A 20082-nucleotide genomic window follows, 5' to 3' on the forward strand; every position below is an offset into this window, starting at 1 on the left:
GAAGGAGAACCATCCCTGCAGCACTCCACCAATCAGTGGAGTGGCCAGATGGAAGCAACTCCTCAGTAAAAGGCACATGACAGCCTGTTTGGAGTTTGCCAAAAGGCACCTAAAGACTCTCAGACCATGAGAAACAAGATTCTCTGGTCTGATGAAACCAAGATTGAACTCTTTGGCCTCAATGCCAAGCGTCACATCTGGAGGAAACCTGGCACCATCCCTACCGTGAAGCTTTGTTGTGGCAGTATAATGCGTTAGGGATATTTTCAGCGGCAGGGACTGAGAGACTAGTCAGGATCGAGCAATGTAAAGAGAGATCCTTGATGAAAACCTGCTCCAGAGCACTCAGGACCTCAGACTGGGGTGAAGGTTCACCTTCCAAAAGGACAACAACCCTAAGCACACAGCCAAGACAACGCAGGAGTGGCTTCGGGACAAGTCTCTGAATGTCATTGAGTGGCCCAACCAGAGCCCCGACTTGAACCCGATCTAATATCTCTGGAGACCTGAAAATAGATGTGCAGTGACGCTCCTCATCCAACCTGACAGAGCTTGAGAGGATCTGCAGAGAATAATCAGAGAAACACCCCAAATACAGGTGTGCCAAGCTTGTAGCGTCATACCCAAGAAGACTCAAGGCTGAAATCGCTACCAAAGGTGCTTCAACAAAGTACTGAGTAAGGGGTCTGAATACTATTGTAAATGTGATATTTCAGGTTTTTATTTTTAATACATTTGTAAAAAATTCTAAAAACCTGTTTTTGCTTTGTCATTGTGGGGTATTTTGTGTAGATTGATGAGAGGGAAAATAACTATTTAATTAATTATAGAATAAGGCTGTAATGTAACAAAATGTGGAAAAAGTCAAGGGATCTGAATACTTTCCGAATGCACTGTACATTTATTCAATCGTTAAAGCCTCAAACTAAGCTCTGCTTTCTCAGCTTTGCAGTGCAGAATGCACAGAGTGTGGTGGCTGAATAGCGCGTTCTATAGATAGGGAAGATTGGAACCAAAATAAAAGGCCCATGCTGAGATCTGTACTGTCAGTGATCAAGGGGAGCCATGTGCTCTAAGCTAGCTGTGCAAAGCTCCCTTAATACAGCTCTGCTCTGAGTCAAACAATGATCTTTCTGCACTAAAGATCCCATACCCTACTGATCAAAGACACCAGTGCTGACTTATCATTCCTCTGTCACCTTTAACATAACAAGTGCCTAATGATCGTTTTGTTCTGGTGAGCATGAGCGTGCTGTATGGCTGAAATAGAGATGTGAGGCTCTAATGGATTCATTCGAGCATCTGTTACCAGAATTAATGAAATGTTAACTTCATCAATCATGTTCTGTGACTGCACAGATCAAACACATGGTAGTTTGACAAAAAAAGATATACCTGCTGCCTTTAATTTTAGTCCATGGTGGGTTGTAGTCTCAAAGTACCTGAAACCATTTATCATGCAGGCTGTACATGGGCACATACAAACCTTCCCATCAAACACCCACATCTACAGACCAGGTTCTGTATGGGTGCTCTGGAGTTTAACAAACCTGACTAACCCCACTAGCACATTGGTCCAACTCAAACATAAAAACATTAGTCCAGATCACTATTTTAGGGCACCCCAAGAGTCAACCCTGGCACTCACAGCTTAACCACCAGTTTCCCTCTGACACGCAGAAGATGGTGATAGATTAAACCAGGCAGCAGAGAGGGAGACCTTAATGGAGTTGTTTAGAGGGAGAGAGGCGGGTGGGCCTCATTCATATTCACAGCAGTGGTGAGTGAGTGAGAGTGAGCATGAGAGAGCGAGAGAGAGGGGAGGCTTGAATCTGAGTGACCTCCTAGATTGGCCCTGATAAGGGAAGCACTGGCGGAGAGCAGCTTTAAAAGGTTTGGCTCTATATTTATTTCATACATTTTATTTAACCTTTATTTAACTAGCCAGTTAAGAACAAATTCTTATTTACAATGACGGCCATCCCCGGACAAACCCTAACCCGGACGACCCTGGGCCAATTGTGCGCCGCCCTACGGGCGATGAAAGAGACAGATATCCACCTCAGAAGTTAAAAGTGGTGACTCATCAGATTAGAGGTTGAGAGGAGGGAAAGATGCCCTGGGTGTCTAACTGTGCTTCTGCATGTGCCAGGCTGCCAAGCCAGAGCAGCTGCTACCATTTCCAGTGCCCAGCGCCCAGTCCACTTACCTCAATCACTTGGGTAGGACGTGGCCATATCTCAAACTGTCTCCTCCTCACAGGACCACATTCAGAACTACAAACACTACAGCCCCAAGGTCCAGGAATAAAGGGGGCCATAGGGTCAGTTTCACGAAGGAGCTGCAGGAGGGTCTGGTCTGGACACTGAGCTACAAGTGTTGTAGTAAGCTACTACCTCTCCAAGCTGCTAGAGAGTGGAACAGTACCCCAGAGCTACATGTCCCCATTCCAGAAAAGGAACCATGACGTGGTGATGGAGATCAGGAGGCTAGGACAGTTGTTTGATTCTGAAAGAATCAGTCTTCATAAACTGTCTTTCTGTTCCATATACAGAAATGCTGTATAGCCGCCTCAAGTTAGAATGTGATCCTGTACATTTGATTAGAGCTTGCAGTACTTTTGCATTGATGTGATATAAACAAAGACAATGGCAAAATAATAAACTAACGTTCTGAAGGACCAGATGAGGTGGAAAGCTGACTTCTATCCAGAGTGAACAGGGGAGGGTGGAACTGGAAAAAAGAGAGAAACATGGAAAGAGAAAGTAAAAGAGAAATCACACCTGCCCTGTGTTTCTGTCTGGTTTTTGTCTTTGTGCTCCCCTCTTTCATGGCTGTCACTGAGTGTACAAAACATTACGAACACCTTCCTACTATTGAGTTGCACCCCCTTTTGCCCTCAGAACAACCTCAATTCATCAGGGCATTGACTATACAAGGTGTCGAAAGCATTCCACAGGGATGCTGGCCCATGTTGACTCCAATGCTTTCCACAGTTGTGTCAAGTTGGCTGGATGTGCTTTGGGTGGTGGATCATTCTTGATACACACGGGAAACTGTTGAGCGTGAAAACCCAGCAGTATTGCAGTTCTTGACACCCTCAAACCGGTGCACCTGGCACCTACTACCATAACCCGTTCAAAGGTATTTAAATCTTTTGTCTTGCCCATTCACCCTCTGAATGGCACACATACACAATCCATGTCTCAATTATTGTCTCAAGGCTTAAAAATCCTTCTTTAACCTGTTCCCCCCCCCTTCATCTACACCGATTGAAGTGGATTTAACAAGTGACATCAACAAGGTATCATAGCTTTCACCTGGATTCACTTGGTCAGTCTATGTCATGGAAAGAGCAGGTGTTCCAACTGTTTTGTACGCTCATTGTACATCTGGGGAACACTCCCACCTCTCTCTCTCTCTGTCCCTTTTCTCTCAGGATCTCAGTCCTCAGCTCCTCTCTGCACCTTTCTCATGGGCTTTTGCTTTGTACGCTAAAATAAAAATGGTTTCCCATAACTAAAACTTCTCTCAAATACGGGGGTACAAGTGCTTTTATGAGTTTACTTGGGAGCTTTTGATTCATTTATGTCATCTATTCTTCTCAGCTTTGGATGTAATGACTGTAAACCATGACACCAGTGTTCATTAGATGATAGGAATATTCTTTCTCTCTCTCACTCAACAATTGTAACACTGACGTGGTCTTATCTAACAATGCTTCGAACATCTGTTGTAGCTCAACATAACCCCATTGTGTCACTCAACAACATTCCTGCCTTGACAGGGAGGGCATCACACACTCACTTCCATATTGCTGACACACACACACACACAAACACGCACCACCCCTCCTACCGCATCCACGGTTTACATAAACAAGCTCTCCCTTTCCTCCTTCCTTTCAGGTACACAATAAAACTGTACTGTATTATTGTGTACATGATTTACATATATTGTGTGCTATTTCCAATAATACAGAAATTCAGAGACGGCATTATTAATAAGTATGAATGACAAGAATAGGCAGTCCTATACAGGAAATGACAAGAATAGGCAGTCCTATACAGGAAATGACAAGAATAGGCAGTCCTATACAGGAAATGACAAGAATAGGCAGTCCTATCCAGGAAAAGGCAAGAATAGGTAGGCCTATACAGGAAATGACAAGAATAGGTAGGCCTATACAGGAAATCACAAGAATAGGTAGGCCTAAACAGGAAATGTCAAGAATAGGTAGGCTTATACAGGAAATGACAATAAAAGGTAGGCCTATACAGGAAATATAAATAATAGGTAGGCCTATACAGGAAATAAAAATAATAGGTAGGCTTTTACAGGAAATTAGAAATAGTCCACAGTCCTCCTAATTGAATGGTCCGATATCTCCTTAGATCCAGCCAGGTCTCCTTCAGTTCAGGACAGAAGGGTGATGGAGTTAGCCCTACAAAAGTTAGCCCTACTTTACTCTGCTCTGCTCATCCTTCCTGTTCACATGTGGGTCAATAATGTTTTGATTTCAAATGGTGACGGCTTAGGGCCAAGTCATACCCGACCTGTAGCACGTAGCAGGAATCCTTCTCAGAACTTCCCCCACACACACTGCAGGCTAGTAAAGAAACCACACACTGCCCTCCCCCAACACACCTGCAGTAGACACACTCAGCAAGATGCCGTCAACAGCAATAGAACCAAGACTGCAGCTACTGCCGGTTGTCATCTGCACATGAAAATGGAAAGTGATAGCTTTAGTTTTCTATCTTTTTCCACCACAAGCCACCAAACTGTTTTGAATTAGTCATCGAGGATTGCAAGCACAGAGAAAGCAGGTCAGAGGAGAACAGGTTCTCACGCCTGCAATACCAAAACAAATAAGGAGGAGAAACAATGCACGTCACTGGCCATAGCAACGGAACAAAGCCGCTCTGATAGAGTTTATCTCTGTAGTCAGTCACACACACTAGAATGTCAGACCACCAACCCACACTGTAGCCTAATGTAAATCTCAATTAGTAGAAAAAAAATTCATTACCTAAGAGCTACAGTGTTTGTGAAGAATACTGTGTAAACAATATATCTGAAGGGGGATATATATATATATATATATATATATATATATATATACATTCACTTAGGTTGGAATCATTAACACTCGTTTTTCAACCACTCCACAAGTTTCTTGTTAACAAACTATAGTTTTGATAAGTCGGATAGGACATCTACTTTGCGCATGACACAAGTCATTTTTCCAACAATTGTTTACAGACAGATTATTTCACTTATAACTCACTGTGTGACAATTCCAGTGGGTCAGAAGTTTACATACATTAAGTTGACTGTGCCTTTAAACAGCTTGGAAAATTCCAGAAAATTATGTCATGGCTTTAGAAGCTTCTGATAGGCTAATTGACATCATTTAAGTCAGAAGGAGGTGTACATGTGGATGTATTTCAAGGCCTACCTTCAATCTCAGTGCCTCTTGCTTGACATCATGGGAAAATCAAAAGAAATCAGCCAAGACCTCAGAAAAAAATTGTAGACCTCCACAAGTCTGATTCATCCTTGGGAGCAATTTCGAAACGCCTGAAGGTACCATGTACATCTGTACAAACAATAGTACGCAAGTATAAACACCATGGGACCACGCAGCCATCATACCGCTCAGGAAGGAGACGCGTTCTGTCTCCTAGAAATGAACATACTTTGGTGCGAAAAGTGCAAATCAATCCCAGAACAACAGCAAAGAACCTTAATTCTATGTAAAACATGTATATTTAATCAAAGTTTATGATGAGTATTTATGTTATTTGACGTGGCTCTCTGCAATTTCTCTGAATATTTTGGAGGCATTTCTGAACATGGCGCCAATGTAAACTGAGGTTTTTGGATATAAATATTAACTTTATCGAACAAAACATATATGTATTGTGTAACATGAAGTCCTAATAGGCAGAATAAGAATAGGCAGTCCTATACAGGAAATGACAAGAATAGGCAGTCCTATACAGGAAATGACAAGAATAGGCAGTCCTATCCAGGAAAAGGCAAGAATAGGTAGGCCTATACAGGAAATGACAAGAATAGGTAGGCCTATACAGGAAATCACAAGAATAGGTAGGCCTAAACAGGAAATGTCAAGAATAGGTAGGCTTATACAGGAAATGACAATAAAAGGTAGGCCTATACAGGAAATATAAATAATAGGTAGGCCTATACAGGAAATAAAAATAATAGGTAGGCTTTTACAGGAAATTAGAAATAGACCACAGTCCTCCTAATTGAATGGTCCGATATCTCCTTAGATCCAGCCAGGTCTCCTTCAGTTCAGGACAGAAGGGTGATGGAGTTAGCCCTACAAAAGTTAGCCCTACTTTACTCTGCTCTGCTCATCCTTCCTGTTCACATGTGGGTCAATAATGTTTTGATTTCAAATGGTGACGGCTTAGGGCCAAGTCATACCCGACCTGTAGCACGTAGCAGGAATCCTTCTCAGAACTTCACCCACACACACTGCAGGCTAGTAAAGAAACCACACACTGCCCTCCCCCAACACACCTGCAGTACACACACTCAGCAAGATGCCGTCAACAGCAATAGAACCAAGACTGCAGCTACTGCCGGTTGTCATCTGCACATGAAAATGGAAAGTGATAGCTTTAGTTTTCTATCTTTTTCCACCACAAGCCACCAAACTGTTTTGAATTAGTCATCGAGGATTGCAAGCACAGAGAAAGCAGGTCAGAGGAGAATAGGTTCTCACGCCTGCAATACCAAAACAAATAAGGAGGAGAAACAATGCACGTCACTGGCCATAGCAACGGAACAAAGCCGCTCTGATAGAGTTTATCTCTGTAGTCAGTCATACACACTAGAATGTCAGACCACCAACCCACACTGTAGCCTAATGTAAATCTCAATTAGTAGAAAAAAAATTCATCACCTAAGAGCTACAGTGTTTGTGAAGAATACTGTGTAAACAATATATCTGAAGGGGGATATATATATATATATACTTAGGTTGGAATCATTAACACTCGTTTTTCAACCACTCCACAAGTTTCTTGTTAACAAACTATAGTTTTGATAAGTCGGATAGGACATCTACTTTGCGCATGACACAAGTCATTTTTCCAACAATTGTTTACAGACAGATTATTTCACTTATAACTCACTGTGTGACAATTCCAGTGGGTCAGAAGTTTACATACATTAAGTTGACTGTGCCTTTAAACAGCTTGGAAAATTCCAGAAAATTATGTCATGGCTTTAGAAGCTTCTGATAGGCTAATTGACATCATTTAAGTCAGAAGGAGGTGTACATGTGGATGTATTTCAAGGCCTACCTTCAATCTCAGTGCCTCTTGCTTGACATCATGGGAAAATCAAAAGAAATCAGCCAAGACCTCAGAAAAAAATTGTAGACCTCCACAAGTCTGATTCATCCTTGGGAGCAATTTCGAAACGCCTGAAGGTACCATGTACATCTGTACAAACAATAGTACGCAAGTATAAACACCATGGGACCACGCAGCCATCATACCGCTCAGGAAGGAGACGCGTTCTGTCTCCTAGAAATGAACATACTTTGGTAAGAAAAGTGCAAATCAATCCCAGAACAACAGCAAAGAACCTTGTGAAGATGCTGGAGGAAACAGGTACAAAAGTATCTATATCCACAGTAAAACGAGTCCTATATCGACATAACCTGAAAGGCCGCTCAGTAAGGAAGAAAACACTGCTTCAAAACCGCCATAAAAAAAGCCAGACTACGGTTTGCACATTGGGACAAAGATCGTACTTTTTGTAGAAATGTCCTCTGGTCTGCTGAAACAAAAATAGAACTGTTTGGCCATAATGACCATCGTTATGTTTGGAGGAAAAAGGGGGACACTTGCAAGCCGAAGAACACCATCCCAACCGTGAAGCACGGGGGTGGCAGCATTATGTTGTGGGGGTGCTTTGCTGCAGGAGGGACTGGTGCACTTCACAAAATAGATGGCATCATGAGGCAGGAAAATTATGTGGATGGAAAATAATGTGGATATATTGAAGCAACATCTCAAGACATCAGTCAGGAAGTTAAAGCTTGGTCGCAAATGGATCTTCCAAATTGACAATGACCCCAAGCATACTTCCAAAGTTGTGGCAAAATGGCTTAAGGACAACGAAGTCAAGGTATTGGAGTGGCCATCACAAAGCCCTGACCTCAATCCTATAGAAAATTTGTGGGCAGGACTGAAAAAGCGTGTGCGAGCAAGGAGGCCTACAAAGCTGACTCAGTTACACCAGCTCTGTCAGGAGGAATGGGCCAAAATTCACCCAACTTATTGCGGAAAGCTTGTGGAAGGCTACCCGAAACGTTTGACCCAAGTTAAACAATTTAAAGGCAATACTACCAAATACTAATTGAGTGTATGTAAACTTCTGACCCACTGGGAATGTGATGAAATAAATAAAAGCTGAAAAAAATCATTATCTCTACTATTATTCTGACATTTCACATTCTTAAAATAAAGTGGTGATCCTAACTGACCAAAGACAGGGAATTTTCACTAGGATTAAATGTCAGGAATTATGAAAAACTGAGTTTAACTTCACTAGGGTAGGGGGCAGCATTCCGAATTTTGGATGAAAAGCGTGCCCAAATTAAACTGCCTGCTACTCAGGCCCAGAAGATAAGTTATGCATATAATTAGTAAATCTGGATTGAAAACACTCTAAAGTTTCCAAACTGTTAAAATAATGTATGTGAGTATAACAGAACTAATATGGCAGGCGAAAACCCGAGGAAAATCCAACCAGGAAGTACTATTATTTTGAAAGGCTGTTTATCCATTGAAAGCCTGTCCACCATACAAAGACTTAGGACCCAGTTCACGAGCTCTGTTGCTTCCTCTACATGTGGCCAGTCTTTAGGCATTGTTTCAGGCTTTTACTCTGAAAAATTAGGGAGATACAGCACTTTCAATCAGTGGCCAGTGGAAATTTCCATTCATCAGCCATGCGCCTGATCGGGAACGCGCCTTTCTTGTTTATCCTTTCCTATTGACGAAGCTTTTGTCTGGTTGAAATATTATTGATTATTTATGACAAAAACAACCGGAGGATTGATTTTAAACATCGTTTGGCATGTTTCTACTAACTTTTATTGTACTTTTTAAAAACTTTTCGTCTGAACTTAGTGCATGCGCCTTAAGCATTCGGATTACTGTACAAAACGCGCAAACAAAAAGGAGGTTTTTGGCCATAAAGAGGGACATTATCGAACAAAATGAACATTTATTGTCTAACATGGAGACCTGGGAGTGCCACCAGATGAAGATCATCAAAGGTAAGTGATTAATTTTAATGCTATTTCTGACTTTTGTAACACTCTCCTTGGCTGGAAAATGGCTGTATGGGTTTCTGTGGCTAGGTGCTGACCTAACATAATCGCAAAGTGTGCTTTCTCCGTAAAGCCTTTTTGAAATCTGACACAGCGGTTGCATTAAGGAGAAGTTTATCTTTATTCGTATGTTTAACACTTGTATCGTTTATCGATGTTTATGATGAGTATTTCTGTAATTTAATGTGGCTCTCTGCACTTTCACTGGATGTTTGTTTGAGACAATGCATTTCTGACCATAACGTGCCAATGTAAACTGAGATTTTTGGATATAAATATGAACTTTATCGAACAAAACATACATGTATTGTGTAACATGAAGTCCTTTGAGTGCCATCTGATGAAGATCATCAAAGGTTAGTGATTCATTTTATCTCTATTTCTGCTTTTTGTGACTCCTCTCTTTGGCTGGAAAAATGGCTGTATGGTTTTCTGTCACTAGGTGCTGACTGAACATAATCGCATGGTGTGCTTTCGCAGTAAAGCCTTTTTGAAATCGGACACTGTGGTTGGATTTACAAGAAGTTTATCTTTAAAATGGTGGATAATACTTGTATGTTTGAGGAATTATAATAATGGGATTTCTGTTGTTTTGAATTTGGCGCCCTGCAATTTCACTGGCTGTTGTCGAGGTGGGACGCTAGAGGTTAAATGTATTTGGCTAAGGTGTATGTAAACTTCCGACTTCAACTGTATATATATACCGTCGTGTCCAAAAGTTTTGAGAATGACACAAATATACATTTTCACAAAGTCTGCTGCCTCAGTTTGTATGATGGCAATTTGCATATACTCCAGAATGTTATGAAGAATGATCAGATGAATTGCAATTCATTTCAAAGTCCCTCTTTGCCATGCAAATGAACTGAATCCCCCAAAAACATTTCCACTGCATTTCAACCCTGCCACAAAAGGACCAGATGACATCATGTCAGTGATTCTCTCGTTAACACAGGTGTGAGTGTTGACGAGGACAAGGCTGGAGATCATTCTGTCATGCTGATTGAGTTTGAATAACAGACTGGAAGCTTCAAAAGGAGGGTGGTGCTTGGAATCATTGTTCTTCCTCTGTCAATCATGGTTATCTGCAAGGAAACACGTGCCGTCATCATTGCTTTGCACAAAAAGGGCTTCACAGGCAAGGATATTGCTGCCAGTAAGATTGCATCTAAATCAACCAATTATCGGATCATCAAGAACTTCAAGGAGAGCGGTTCAATTGTTGTGAAGAAGGCTTCAGGGTGCCCAAGAAAGTCCAGCAAGCGCCAGGACCGTCTCATAAAGTTAATTCAGCTGCGGGATCGGGGCACCACCAGTACAGAGCTTGCTCAGGAATGGCAGCAGGCAGGTGTGAGTGCATCTGCACGCACAGTGAGGCGAAGACTTTTGGAGGATGGCCTGGTGTCCAGAAGGGCAGCAAAGAAGCCACTTCTCTCCAGGAAAAACATCAGGGACAGACTGATATTCTGCAAAAGGTACAGGGATTGGACTGCTGAGGACTGGGGTAAAGTCATTTTCTCTGATGAACCCCTTTCCGATTGTTTGGGACATCCAGAAAAAAGCTTGTCCGGAGAAGACAAGGTGAGCGCTACCATCAGTCCTGTGTCATGCCAACAGTAAAGCATCCTGAGACCATTCACGTGTGGGGTTGCTTCTCAGCCAAGGGAGTGGGCTCACTCACAATGTTGCCTAAGAACACAGCCATGAATAAAGAATGGTACCAACACATCCTCCGAGAGCAACTTCTCCCAACCATCCAGGAACAGTTTGGTGACGAACAATGCCTTTTCCAGCATGATGGAGCACCTTGCCATAAAGCAAAAGTGATAACTAAGTGGCTCGGGGAACCAAACATCGATATTTTGGGTCCATGGCCAGGAAACTCCCCAGACCTTAATCCCATTGAGAACTTGTGGTCAATCCTCAAGAGGCGGGTGGACAAACAAAAACCCACAAATTCGGAAAAACTCCAAGCATTGAAGAATTATGCAAGAATGGGCTGCCATCAGTCAGGATGTGGCCCAGAAGTTAATTGACAGCATGCCAGGGCAGATTGCAGAAGTCTTGAAAAAGAAGGGTCAACACTGCAAATATTGACTCTTTGCATCAACTTCATGTAATTGTCAATAAAGGCCTTTGACACTTATGAAATGCTTGTAATTATACTTCAGTATTCCATTATAACATCTGACAAAAATATCTAAAGACACTGAAGCAGCAAACTTTGTGTAAATTAATATTTGTGTCTGTCTCAAAACTTTTGGCCACGACTGTATATAAGAATGATACAATGTCTTTAAAGTCATAGCATAACATGACGTAGTCACAAGTTCTACATTTTGATTAGTCATAAGCTGCTGTGAAGTTTCAAGCGTGTTGAATTTCATGTAAAAATTACATCTCATGGAATGAAATTACAAACAACAGTTTGTGTGTGCCTAATGTCATGATCTGCATATATAACAGTCATGTAGTGTTACATGACTGTGTGTGATGCATAGGTGTTTATTATGTTGGCTTTCCATCATCAGGAGAATGAGAGGTAAACAGTGGTGAGGCAGCATTGAACCCTATCACTGGCCAGTGGCAGGGAGAGTGTTGGGGTACAATAGAGATGGCTGATAAGCCCCTGTGTTGTGCTATGGGAGTAGGTGGAGTGAAAGGGGATCAGTCCAGAGCAGTGTTTAGAGCTTCAAACACCCCTCTGGGGAGGGGAATGGATCGATCCACTTTGGATATGAGCCAACCCATTCCCAGCACCAGCCAGAGATCCTTCCACAAACTAGGCAGCCCTGTAAGCCTGTGCACACGCAATCCATTTTTTTACACTTCACCATAGACTGGTATCTTCTCTTCACAAGCCAGTGCTGAGCTGAGCACTGTGTAAACCCTGTGTTTAGAATGACAATAGCATGCAGATGTGCTGGGCAGGCTGATAGAGAGAAGGGCCCTGCTGCGCAGGCTGTGGTGGGTGCTGCTGCCGTCATCCTCCACTGATTACAGGGAGAGGAGTTCAAATAGAGCTGCTGCTCTCTCATTCTGGTAGTATGGGCTTGGTGCGTGTAGGTCTATGGTCTGGATCCCACCCATAGGCGGGCCGGTTTTGCCCAAAGCCACAGTAGACTGTCCAGATCCCGGAGAGCGTGTAGAGAGGACACACACCATCCAACTGACAGAGCACTCCATCACTCACACTCCTGCTAGGACACCATGGACACACAAGCGTAACACAACGCTGCTCAGGGCCGGATTACCAAACGGACACGCAGAGCACGTGCCCCGGGGCCCCCGAGGCACTTGCTCTTCCTTGAGACATATCAAAAACACTACTCAACTATCAAGAAGGAGACACTCGCTTTGGTACTGGCTCTTCAGTACTTCGAGTATTATGTAACGGCCTCTACCCCTATGGTGGTCTATACCGATCACAACTCTCTCTTTTCCTGCAAAAGACGAGCTCCACGAACAGCCAACTCCTTCGCTGGAGTCTCACATCACAAGATTTACCCCTTGAAAACAGATATGTCCATGGTAAGGACAACTCGGTTACTGATCGTCTTTCAAGGGTGTGTTTAGGCCGTGTGTAGCCCTGGCACACATTTTGTTTTGACTGCAATTTTACCGTATTGGAGTTTAGTTTATTTTGGTTTAGCTCATTCCAAGTGGGTGAGCGTTATAGAAAACGTCAGAGTTGTAGGCTGCTATAAATAAAGAAAAATAAGTTAAAAAAAGAAAAAAAATTGTATATACACTACAGTTTTAGACCACCTACTCATTCAAGGGTTTTTCTTTATTTCTACTATTTTCTACATTGTAGAATAATAGTCAAGACATCAAAACTATGAAAGAACAGACATGGAATCATGTAGTTACCAAAAAAGTGTTAAACAAATCAAAAGATTTTTATATTTGAGATTCTTCAAAGTAGCCACCCTTTGCCTTGATGACAGCTTTGCATACTCTTGGCATTGTCTCAACTAGCTTCACCTGGAATACTTTTCCAACAGTCTTGAAGGAGTTCCCACATATGCTGAGCACTTGTTGGCTGCTTTTCCTTCACCCTGCGGTCCAACTCATCCCAACCCATCTCAATTTGGTTCAGGTCGGGTGATTGTGGAGGCCAGGTCATCTGATGCAGCACTCCATCACTCTCTTTCTTGGTAAAATAGCCCTTACAGAGCCTGGAGGTGTGTTGGGTCATTGTCCTGTTGAAAAACAAATGAGAGTCCCACTAAGGGCAAACAAGATGGGATGGCGTATCGCTGCAGAATGCTGTGGTAGCCATGCTGGTTAAGTGTGCCTTGAATTCTAAATAAATCACAGACAGGGTCACCAGCAAAGCATCCCCACACCATAACACCTCCTCCTCCATGCTTTACGGTGGGAAATACACATGCAGAGATCATCCATTCACCCACACCGTGTCTCACAAAGACACGGCGGTTGGAACCAAAAATCTCAAATTTGGACTCCAGACCAATGGACAATTTCCACCAGTTTAATGTCCATTGCTCGTGTTTCTTGGCCCAAACAAGTTTCTTATTATTATTTCTGTACTTTAGTAGTGGTCTCTTTGTAGCAATTCAACCATGAAGGCCTAATTCACACAGTCTCTTCTGAACAGTTGATGTTGAGATGTGTCTGTTACTTGAACTCTGTGAAGCATTTATTTGGGCTGCAATTTCTGAGGCTGGTAACTCTAATGAACTTATCCTCTGCAGCAGAGGTAACTCTGGGTCTTCCATTCCTGTGGCGGTCCTCATGAGAGCCAGTTGCATCATAGCGCTTCATGGTTTTTTCGACTGCACTTGAAGAAACTTTCAAAGTTTTTGAAATGTTCCGTATTGACTGACTTTCATGTCTTAAAGTAATGATGGACTGTCGTTTCTCTTTGCTTTTTGAGCTGTTCTTGCCATAATATGGACTTGGTCTTTTACCAAATAGGGCTATCATCTGTATACCCCCCTACCTTGTCACAACACAACTGATTGGCTCAAACACATTAAGAAGGAAATAAATTCCAGAAATGTACTTTTAACAAGGCACACCTGTTAATTGAAATGCATTCCAGGTGACTACCTCATGAAGCTGGTTGAGAGAATGCCAAGAGTGTGCAAAGCTGTCATCAAGGCAAAGGGTGGCTACTTAGAAGAATCTCAAATCTCAAATATATTTTGATTTGTTTAACACTTTTTTGGTAACTACATGATTCCACATGTGTTATTTATTAGTTTTGATGTCTTCACTATTATTCTACAATGTAGAAAATAGTAGAAATAAATAAAAACCCTTGAATGAGTAGGTGTTCTAAAACTTTTGACCGGTAGTCTATATATACAGTATATATATATATATATATATAAAAAGTGGTTGTTTTGTCTTGTATGAAAGACCGCCAGTGTTAATTGGTTTATTTTGGAGAAAGTGGCGCATTTAAGTTGATCATGTTGTGATATGGAAGTAATTTTCTGTTGCTTGTGAGCAAACTTGTCCAACAAAAATATTGAATATATTTGTTGTCTTAAGGGGGAAGGTGTTACAGGCTTTGGTTTTTCCATTTATATTTTGAGGTTGGACGTTGGCACGTGGGGTGCAATGATTTACAATAAAACGATCCTTTATCTGCTCACCCCTGTCTTTATTTTGCTCCACTTTTTGGTTTGGTGTGAGTTTTTCTTTTGTTTGCCTCTTCTTGGGTAAATTTTGTGGGCGCTCATGGTGGGTGTCTTTTAGGTCTCAGTACTTGTTGCTAGTCAACTTTCTCTCAGCCTCACGGCAAAATGTGTAGAATAGCAGGAAATTTGCTCTAAAACTGCATCATTTTAAGTCGGTGCCCCGGGGCCCCCGAATGCAGTAGTCCGACCCTTGTCCCTGCTGTTTTCAGCCTCGAGCTCCATCCACAGCTGCAGTAGACAGCAGCACCACTGGTATATTAACCATGGTCTTCCACCAGAGGAACAATCTGAGGCCCTGCAGCAGGCTAGTTGATTGTGGTTTTGCGCTTGTCCTTCACACAGCAAACATCCACTGTGAACAAATGTATTGAAAGCCAAAACAAAGAGCCGAGGCCACGGTTTCCCATTCCAGCGTTCATTTAAATGGTGGTTGTGCATCAATATCACATAGCCTCTCACCAGGGCCCTATATGAAGACAGCCACAGCTGCAGGAGCCTATCACAGTTTTTAGAAGGTGGAGGAGGGGGGTCAGGGGTGGGTGTCCAGGATGCTGTCCGTCAGCACCTGTTGTGACAGTTTTATCCCAGCTGAGGGGGAAGGTAACACGGAGAACGGCACAATGAGGAGCGATAAACGTCAGGCACAGGCCCAGCGCCATGGTAATGGCTGACAAACGGTTGGCTGGCTCCTCTCTCTCTCTCTCAGCCACCCAGTCTGAGACACATGTGCAGCTCTATCTATCAAAGGACACGACGACAAGGACAGCAAAAATCACCCACAGCACTTTCTTAGGCTTTTAGGCAAGTGTGACAGGCAGCCATGCTAAGATACTGCCTCGTCACATTCACACCAGCTAACATGATTTCACCGTGGCTATCAATAGAAGACCATTGACTTTGAATCCAACAATTAATTTCACTTCAAAGTAACATTTGTTTTGTTGTGCCAATCCTCATAAGAAGTCTGGCCATTGGGACATAGAAGGTTCATAAATTAATGAATCACTATGATACATTAATTGTTCAGGTGAATGAGCCTGCGAGGCTAATTGAGGTGTCAAAGGATTCTCTATAGCTCAGACGGAACAGCTTCTGAGACCTCCCCCACACGCATGCATCTACTCCCGCAACACACTGTGGCAGCATTTACATCTAAAACTCAGACAGGAACGCTTTGATAACCTTAGGCAAAAACACTCTCATATCTGAGAAGCAAACGTGTCCAAGAAACAGAAGCAACACAGGCAGGCAAATTAACACCTTAGTGGGATACATGTGTAAGTTCAATGACCAAACAACCTATAGGGGGATCAGAAGCCTAGTATGTTTCTGTTGATTCTTGCTGGGATTGTGACCTTTGGCCCCAAGTTTTCTGAGCCAAATAATAATAATAATATAGAACAGTCTCTATTCGTTGGGGCATTGACTCTACAAGGTGTCGAAAGAGTTCCACAGGGATGCTGGCCCATATTGACTCCAATGCTTCCCACAGCTGTGCCAAGTTGGCTGGATGTCCTTTGGGTGGTGGACCATTCTTGATACACATGGGAAACTGGTGTGCATGAAAAACCCAGCGGCGTTGCAGTTCTTGACACAGTTCTACCACACCCCATTCAAAGGCACTTACATTTTTTCTTGCACATTCATCATTTGAATGGCACACATACACAATCCATGTCTCAATTGTCTCAAGGCTTAAAAATCCTTATTTAACCTGTCTCCTCCCCTTCATCTACACTGATTGAAGTGGATTTAACAAGTGACATCAATAAGGGATTCACCTGGTCAGTATATGTCATGGAAAGTGCAGGTGTTCATAATGTTTTGTACACTCAGTGTATGTGATCGTATACAAATGAAAGCAAGGTTTAAATGATCATGTTTTAGTCAAATATTATATCTGTTTGGGTTTCTTGCGGTCAATTTGCTGTCTACAAATGATTTGTAATTATGTTCTGGCCCCTTGACCATCCACTCAAGAAAATAAATCGGCCTGCGGCTGAAACTAGTTGATGATCACTGATCTATAGGATATCTCTATACTGTATTTCTAAGAGTATCTCTATTTACTAGATGGAGTCAATGCCGCTTTTCCAATCATGAATGATTGATAGGTTTGTACCTCAGAGTGGCAGCACTGTGAGTACTGGTAAGAGGCAAGAAGATGAAGCATGAAAATACAACATCAAAACCAAACGTGAAAACTAATTATCTTTCACATTGTTATTTTCTGACAGAAAAGATCATTTTTCTGTTTTATGGCGCTGGAGAGAGTGAGGATTACAGCAGTCGATCACTTGAAATGCTTGGCTGCCTCATTCACGGTGACCTTTGGCAAGGTCATGACATTAAAGCAGAAAGATGAGGTAATGATTAATGTGGTTATTAAACTTGTTTTTCATCTGATGAGCATTAATGGTCCTCGGAGTGCTTCATCTTCTGTTGTAGCAACAATACCCACCTCAACCTGTGGTTCAGATAGGTCCCAGTACATTTGTTGTACGCAGTGGCAACCTGTAATTTTTTTGAGCCCCACATTATTTTTCTTTGATGACAAAATTTTCCAACGAAGGACAACAAGGTGAGTCCGAAAATGTATTTTATGCTGCTGCATAAATGATGTAATATGCCAGGGAGATATGGTCAGCTATATCAGCTATGTTTTTTTTTAAAGCAGTAAACGAGGCTGAATGACCTGTTTCACTGCCGGACAAGGCTCTGCTGATAGCCAGGTGTAGCAGTGGTAAGGATTCACTCCATGGTGCTGAAAAGAAAGGTCTGCTGTTGGGTCAGCTTTATGTAGGCCCTAACAGTTTGTGGGCACCGCTTGGCCCCGTTATAATGCAGTTAATGTATTGTTTAGTGTTGTGTAGTGACTTTGCTGGCATGCATCTAAAACATTTTGGGGAGGAGTTTGCACCACCAAGATGCTAATATCGCCAATGGTTGTACGGCAAATACAGAAATAGATGCACATCCTTCAAGGGTGGTTTCCATATTAACTTGTTGAGCTAGGTTGCAAAGAAAATGTACACCATAATGGAGGGGTCTATTGGCTAAGAATGAACATCTGAATAATATGTACAGCATGCTGTGGCATGAACTGCACCTTTTACATTGTTCATCTATTCTACCATTGAAGTTCATAATGGGGAAATACAGTTACTGTATATAAGTGTCTGTGACCCCACAGGCATCACATGATAATGATGATGAACGACAGGTGTTTTGACTGGTTCTTACCTGTGTCCTGTCTAAACTGGTGCATGGACTGCAGGTCGATGATGTAAGAGGCCAGTTGGGCATCCACCTGTCCAAGGACCACAGTCCCCCGCACGTCCCCCTTCAGTACGTTCTCTATGTGGTGGCACGTTGCCGCACTGTAGGGCCGCCAGCGCCCATGTTCGTTCAGCCACTCCCACACCACCACCCGGGCCAGGTTCTGAGGAGGGTACCCCAGCCCGTTGACCGACACCAGCACCCCAGAGCCTGGGCGTGCCATTGTTCCACTATGGCAACCGTGGTTCAGCTGCTGCTACTACGGTACAAGAAGACAACTGCTACCCAGCAGGCCACCAGAGATGCCCAAGCATTTGTTCTTCTTTTTTAAAACAACAATTACAACTTTGATGTCAGCAATCACTCTGATAGTCCTCGGTCAAATGGTGGTGTTTCCAGGGCACAGGTCCAGTGGAGTCATCTGGTTCACTTAGAAGAAACTCACTGTCATCCTGAAGGTGTTTTTTTCACTGCAGTTTCTTTAACCAGCCTCTTTTTGAAATGCCAAAAGCAGCTAAGCTCCCTCCTCTTATGGCTTGATGTGTTTGAAGTGGCAGATGATGTTGATGTTGATGAGCTTTGCAGAAGTATACAACCGGAGCAGTCTCAGAAAACCCAAGCAGATGAACATGGGATATACACTCTAAATCAGACAGGAGACAGGAAAGAATGTGACATAAAAACAGATAGAAAATGCACATTGGTAGGATTTGTCCTGAGCTGACTTAGAAACGAAATCTCACCATGTCTTAACTAAAAGGAAAAATGCCAACAAAAACATTATGATTTAAATAGATTCAAAAGATACCATCAATACTTCAGTGTTATTACTCCATAATAAGCATGCAGGTCCAGGATCCTATACTTTGCATAGTTATTTCTAGGTAGTATGGTGACACAATGTATATGTTAGCATATCAACAGCAATGTAAGGATGATTTGAGTCTTTATCTTTTCATTTTGGAATATCTTATTTATTCATTATTTACAATCATGTGCACGATATTCCTCAACGGTATTCTACAATATTATCGAGGTCTCTTTTTTCGATACAGGGTTCGCATTCTTATTCAGATTTTAAGTGTTTATGTGCTGAATATAATTATAGCTTCATCCAACACATACTAGGCTACCGAGATCTTAATTATACATAAATATATATATATATTAAGTATAGCTACGTCCAAGCACAATTTTGTCTGGACTCGATAAACCATTGTAATAATAATCGAGGTTTTGTTCTAATCCCGTCGAGTTTGCAATGATTGCCTATTTTGGTCGGCAGACAGACCTGTGGGTTGTGATCGAGGCGAATGTTGCCTATTGCAAATTCAAGCAAAAATAAACACAGGCGCAAATCAAATCAAAGGTTGTGATTTAGTATAACGCAGGAATACTTACAAAAAGGGTATTCGATTCTTCAGGACAGTAGCGTTAGTACAGGACAGTAGCTGTAGTGTGATATGTCCTCCCTTAAAATTACAAATAAAAATATATTTCAGATGATGAATTGCCTCACAATCAAGCAGTGTCGGGTGTTATTTCCAATTATTTGCATTTTTCCGTTCTATGCATCTCAATTTATCCGAACTCCGACAGCCTGCTATGGATAAACAATACAACGCATGCCCCAATTACAATCACCCGAACGTTTGAGGTGCGGAGACATTATTGCTATAGGACTGGTCTGGTGGTTTTCCCCTTAGATGTATTAAATTAATTCGCTCATATACTGAACATGCA

The 20082-nt window shown here is 42.3% G+C and overlaps 1 protein-coding gene across 2 annotated transcripts in view; it reads right to left on the reverse strand.

The window, feature by feature from the left end:
• Positions 1-20082, reverse strand: part of LOC120063186 (E3 ubiquitin-protein ligase DTX1-like) — a 67464-nt gene that overhangs the window by 46823 nt on the left and 559 nt on the right. For both annotated transcript variants that reach the window (XM_039013395.1, XM_039013396.1), the window contains exons 2-3: positions 19741-19811; positions 18304-18982 (exon numbers count right to left, since the gene is read on the reverse strand). In XM_039013395.1, coding sequence (XP_038869323.1) covers positions 18304-18562 — 259 coding nt within the window. In that variant the 5' untranslated portion in view covers positions 18563-18982; positions 19741-19811. The remainder of the gene's footprint in view (positions 1-18303; positions 18983-19740; positions 19812-20082) is intronic.

The sequence above is a fragment of the Salvelinus namaycush genome, chromosome 18, assembly GCF_016432855.1.
Source record: "Salvelinus namaycush isolate Seneca chromosome 18, SaNama_1.0, whole genome shotgun sequence".
In the NCBI taxonomy this organism is placed as follows: Eukaryota; Metazoa; Chordata; class Actinopteri; order Salmoniformes; family Salmonidae; genus Salvelinus; species Salvelinus namaycush.